The 6,064-nt window shown below is 33.8% G+C and overlaps 1 protein-coding gene across 2 annotated transcripts in view; it reads right to left on the bottom strand.

Moving 5' to 3' along the window:
* Nucleotides 1-2,165: 2,165 nt before the first annotated feature.
* The window catches only part of LOC127977710 (transcription initiation factor TFIID subunit 4), a 79,762-nt gene continuing 75,863 nt past the window's right edge, over nucleotides 2,166-6,064 (bottom strand). For both annotated transcript variants that reach the window (XM_052582727.1, XM_052582728.1), the window contains one exon: nucleotides 2,166-5,011. In XM_052582727.1, the coding sequence (XP_052438687.1) occupies nucleotides 4,838-5,011 (174 nt within the window). In that variant the 3' untranslated portion in view covers nucleotides 2,166-4,837. The remainder of the gene's footprint in view (nucleotides 5,012-6,064) is intronic.

Raw genomic sequence — 6,064 nt, 5'->3', positions numbered from 1 at the left:
ATGTGTGTGTGATGAATCTGGAAAAAAAATATTGTTTGCAAATATAAATCTTTTGCAAAATTCCCTCAAAGCCTGTTTTTGCCTACTAGCTTTAACCCTTCAATTGACTTGAAAAAAAAAAGTCATATATATATATATATATATATATATATATATATATATATATATATATATGTAAAGAAAATCAATACAATTTTAGATATTTGATTCTTTCAAATTAAATTCTAATATTCATCTTTCAAACATCATGATTTATTTTAGTGTCCCTAATTTATATTAATATTTTGAATCAGTTTTATTTTAATATTTTCTCTTTTGATTTTAATTTGTCTAATTTTGTTGTGTTTGTTTCATTCATGTTTTTTTATTTCAGATTAAGTTTTTTATTGTTGTACATCAAGTTAAATGGTTAAAATGAGAAATAATAGCTTAAATATAAAGTCTGTATTTGTACACAAAATTATATTTTTAGCAGTGAACAGGTCACAAGCTACTAAATTAAAACATGACTTTTTGGAACATGAATATTAGTATTATTTTTTGAAAGAGGCTATAAGAGGGTTATACCATCCTTGGTAAATCAGGTCTATAGAAAGTCGTGCCATCATGCATTTCTTTTTTTTTGTTTTATTTTAGTGTATTTCTGTTGAGAATCACTGTTGCTGAGTTTTGCCTCGAGCTCTGAGCCGACTCTCTGTTGTTAGTGATGTGTGACATCATCATCATCATCTTCATCTTCTGGGTGGAGGTCACTTCCCTTCCTCCAGATCAAAGAGCAACAGAAGAACAAACTCGTGCGGTCTGTGTGTTTGTGCGATTCTTCTCGATCAAATCAAACAACCTCGTTCTGATTTGTTCATCTAAACCTCATTCAAACCCAAGCTGAAAGCGCTGCAGTTTAGAGTCTGGATGTGTTCATTAATGCACTTGTATTTTTGCATTACGTGGTTTTCTTTGCTGTCTGATTAAATGTCCACAGGCTTCAGTTGCATCTCGACTCTCCGTAGGGAACCTGCTCGAGCCGGCCTTTGTTCTGACCCAGATCTGGTCCAGTTCTGTCACAAAGGGAATGACCAACCACTCTTTCTAACGCAGCCGAGAGCTATCCCAGCATGCCTCTCCACACAATCCTCATATGCATTCCCAGGACGGAAAATAATCAAAGCCCGAACACCCTCAGAAGATTGGATGAAGTGTGTGTTGTTTATGCTCTGATCTTGTAAGGTTCATCAAGTGAAACAAACAGAAAAGCGCAAGGTTTGTGTTGAATCATGTCGGATCACGTTCCACGTTGTTGTGATGCATTTCAAGACGCTGCGGATTCGGTCGCGTCCATCAGGCCTAAACGCTGGTACTTTGTACAGTTACTTGTATATTAAATCATTCAGATGCCGGTTTCTCTTTGTAAACAAACCCGAGAAGAGATGCTGACACTCACGAGACTGATGGATTAAACGTCAGCAAAGCAATATGATATGTACATACAAATGACAAAAGAAGATCCTCAACATTTCAAAATGTCTACCAAGGTGAAATTTGTCACTATTTAATGTATTAATAATTAGACTGTGGTATTAAAGGGCATGTGTTTATTTACAGTGACTTCTTTTTTATTTACTTGCATATTTGCTATAATTAAAAAGGCGTAATAATCACCTGATATTTGTTTGTGCTTTTCATCCACTTTTATATAAACAACAATACTGTCATTAAATAAAATTCTGACTTGACTATAGTTTTTTATTTTATATAAATAATATAAATTTAATTTATTATATATATATATATATATATATATATATATATATATATATATATATATATATAATATTAAATTATTTTAAACTATATAAACATTCTAGATTTTATATTAAAGTTATATAACATATATAACTAAATATTTAAATTTATTTAAATTAATATATCACTGTTGCCATTTTGTTCTATGAAAAAAAAAAAAATTGCAAATGATAAATTATTTAAATTAACCTAAAAAAATAAATAGGATATGAATAAATTAAATTCTTACTCACCTATATTTTTATATATATATATATATATATATATATATATATATGGAGAGATCAATTGTACATATACTTTCTAAAATTTAAAAAAAATAAAATAAAGTTATGAAATGGTGAACCACACATACGTAAACAACATTTTGAAATTTAGTAAACAGCTTATTTATTCCTTTACAAAATAGGTACAAATACAGAAGTATGTTCACACAAACAGAAATATTTCAGGATATGTACAGAATTTACCAAAAATAAGATAGTTCTAATAAACACAAGGTCTTGTAAACAATATATACAAATTATCCGTAGATCGAAACATTAAATTCCAGCTGTGCACGTCAGTAATACAATATGAAGAGAGTCCTAATAATATTTTGGCTACAAAGCGTAAGTTATAGAAAGAGCCTCCAGCGGAAAACAGAAGATTTATAAAGTCAGTTTAAACAACCCAACAAATACATTGTGCTTGTTTCAAATGAATGAAGCGTATTGCCTGACAAATGCGAATGAGAAAATATAAATAGGTAGAAAATGTAGTTTCCCTTTTAGAGTTTTACAGACCCAGACGGACAGAAACAATGAAGACAGAGAAACCAATGCGTTCAGTTTCAGACACAAACACAAACTGCAAAGCAACGGGATTCATGGTGCATAGAAAAGCGAGTTGATCCATTTCTGATCGGACTCGGAAACGAAGAAAGGTCGCAGAACTTGACCTCTCCTGACATCATGTACGGCGAACCCTCGCCAAAATAAATGCTTGCAGGATTCGAGTTCATCCTGATAATTAAGCTTATGTATGATAAATGAAGGACTGACATCGATAACTTAAAATAGCTTAAAGTATCGGCACACAAACAGGAAAATGAACTGATAATACTGAGTTTAAAACAGGTAGAAACACAGTCGAGGGCAGTGAAATCCAGTTTTACAGTCCAGATGAAAACATGAAACATCAAACTAAACACACTTTCATAATACATGTTCCTAGTGTTAATGTGATTGATCCATCAGTGCATGTTATCCTAAATTAAAAAGTTTGTCTTCATAATGTGCTGCTGCATTCAGGTTGATATTCGTTGAAAAAGTCCACCTTTTCGGATTAAACATGGTGTTTGATTGGGGAAAAAGCATCACAATCAGAAGTCAAATGTTGATTTTAATGTTCTGACGATGTGTTGGTGTGGTTGTATTGCTATAGGTCGGATCTGCTGGCCTGATTTCGAGGAAACACGGGATTCGTGCTCCTCGTGGACACATATTAAAGCTACACGAATCACGATGACGGACACAAGCTTCATCATCGATTTAGAAGGAACGCTTCGTTCCGAGTTTAAAACCTTATTTTCAACTGGAAATCATTTATACATGCTATTAAAAACAATACTCATTAAAAAGTCTATTTACATTCGCTGATAAAAGTTTCGAAATAGAGTTTTTAGGCGACTTTTTATGTTTTCAAATACTGTGATTGGCTGGAAACTGATGATGATGATGAAGATGATGATGGGAAAGTTTGCATTATAATGACGCAATTCCTTAACAGAAAGTATACTGATCACTTCAAGGCATTTCGTCTCAAAGATCGTCACAGTAAGCGCTCCGTGTTGAATAAACGACAGAACGACATCTGCACTATGAAAAACACTTACTTCATCAGGAATTAAAAAATATTGAAATATATTTTACTAAAAATGCAAAAATATTATGATATTCTTGTTAAAAGTACAAATAAATAAAATTATACTTAATTCAAGATATATTCTATGTTGCCAGGTTGCACTAATTTGTTCCCTCGTTTTAGCAAACCATGAAAATTTGTTCTATTCTTTTAGTTAATTCGTGGCAAATTTGTAAAAAGAAATTCCTAATTTTATTAAATTGTGGAACATTTTTACTAATTTGTTTCTTTTTTTAGTAAATTGTTGCAAATGTGAAAGAAATTGTTCCATTTTTTTAGTAAATCGTAGCAAATTAGTTTCCTCATTTTTGTAAATTGTGAAAATTTGTACTAATTCATTCCCTCATTTTAGTCAATCGTGGCAAATTTTTACGAATTTGTTCCATTGTTGTAGTAAATCATGACAAATTTATACTAATTTGTTTCCTCCTTTTTAGTAAATCATGGTAAATTTGCATTGACATGTTTCCTCGTCATTTTCCTCCCTATTTTAGTAAATTGTGGCAAATTTGTAGTAATTTTTCTAATGAAATCCCTTGTATTAGTAAATCATGGCAAATATTTATGAATTAGTTCCCTCGTTTTAGTGAATTGTTGTCATGTTGTACTTATTTGTCCCTCAGTTTATTAAATTATACTAATTAATTCCCTAGTTTCATAATTGAGGGAAAGAATACATACAAAGTGGCCATGTTTACTACAATGAAAACATCGAATAGTAAACTGTAATCACGATTTTTAACAAAAAAAAAGGAACGATTTGGGCGACACGATAAATATTTTTTACTTGCAGTTTATGTGTGTAAATTCATCTTATATTGTTTTTACTGGAAAACAAATAAAAATACTGATGACGAAAGTGATATCTGCAGAGTCAGATTCATTCACAAACAAAGAAACAATTGAAAAACGCTCCGGAAAACAACCATTAAAATCCACTATCGTAAATACAGTTTTCCTAATAACCTTGAGGGGAAAACAGGAAACAAAGCTCAAAACTTTTCTATCAAAAGCATCACGAGGTCACAGACACAGAGGCGGTGAACGGGGCTGAAGGCACGTCGCAGGGCTGAGAAGGAAGTCTGTCGTTGTGTGGTTTGGCTGCTGATTCCTCTGTAGTGTGGAGAGTTGGCTACTTCAGGAGAGCACGGTACAGTAAGAGAGATCTGCTGGTGTTTCTCTCCTGCTCCATGTAGAAGATGAAGTCCCTGAGGCTGACGCGTGTTATTCTCTGGCGGTTATACTGCCTCGACGAGCTGGACGGGGTCAACGATCCGCTCGGAGAACCTGCCGAACTCCCCGAAACCTGACGACAAAACACAATTCTCTTATTAAACCAACAGAGAAAACATTGAATAGTAAACTGTAATCACGATAACATAACTAAAGTTATGATAACATAACTAAAAACAATCAAGCCCTGCTCATATTTAAAAAGTAACACAAAAGTAACGTAATGCATTACTTTCCATAAAAAGTAACTAAGTAACGTACTGTGATTAGTTACTTTTTTAGGGATTAACGCAATATTATGATGCATTACCTTTAAAAGCAACTTTCCCCAACACTGGTTATTAGCACAATTTATTACATTACAAGTTTTACCATGCTTACCAAAGAAATTAAATGTTTTATTTGTTTACCTGAATGTCATGTGACCATTAATCAACATCAGAGAATTGTGAACATAAAAAAGGTGAAAGAAAATCCATTTGGGAATGCCTCTGCATTACATACAATAAAAAAATTATGTGAATTTCTGAATTGTAATGTAATAAAATGCAATCATGATATAAACTACAAGTACGTAATTTTTGGAATCTGATTGCATAGTCCAGAATACATGACAGCACTGTTTAAATACTAATGGATCGGAGGTACATGCTTTATCTCAAACGGGCTTATTCTTCTGCTTGCATTCTGTTCATCTGCTTTTTCGGTGAGGCAGAAGCAGAAGTCCAATAAACACAGATACTTTCATGAGTAACAGAGAAATATGGGATGGTAGAATCCACCCAGCCAACTACATAAAATAAGACCGGAAACAAAGTCTCGCTCTCTCGATTGCACACGGTAAACACAACAGCGAGACACGCAGACCTAATGGAAAGCAGCTGACGCGTGTGGCACGTTAACCCAAACTCAAACCCTTCATGCACCACCCAGCTCAGGGTGGCCGCTTCGCTCTCGTCTCCGGAGATCTGATGGGTGAAGTGTGCTAAGGTGGGGTGAATCCAGGACAGGCAGCATGCAGGACGCCCTCGGGGCCCAGGACCTCCAGAAGAAGGATCTGGCCTCGTCAAGGCCAATCAGAGTTGACCTCATGTGAAAGGAGGGCATGCCTTCTGCCATGGCAATT

Source organism: Carassius gibelio, chromosome B18, assembly GCF_023724105.1.
Source record: "Carassius gibelio isolate Cgi1373 ecotype wild population from Czech Republic chromosome B18, carGib1.2-hapl.c, whole genome shotgun sequence".
Lineage (NCBI taxonomy): Eukaryota > Metazoa > Chordata > Actinopteri > Cypriniformes > Cyprinidae > Carassius > Carassius gibelio.
The sequence above is the reverse complement of the archived record's forward strand: the minus strand, read 5'-3'. Positions and strand labels throughout refer to the sequence as shown.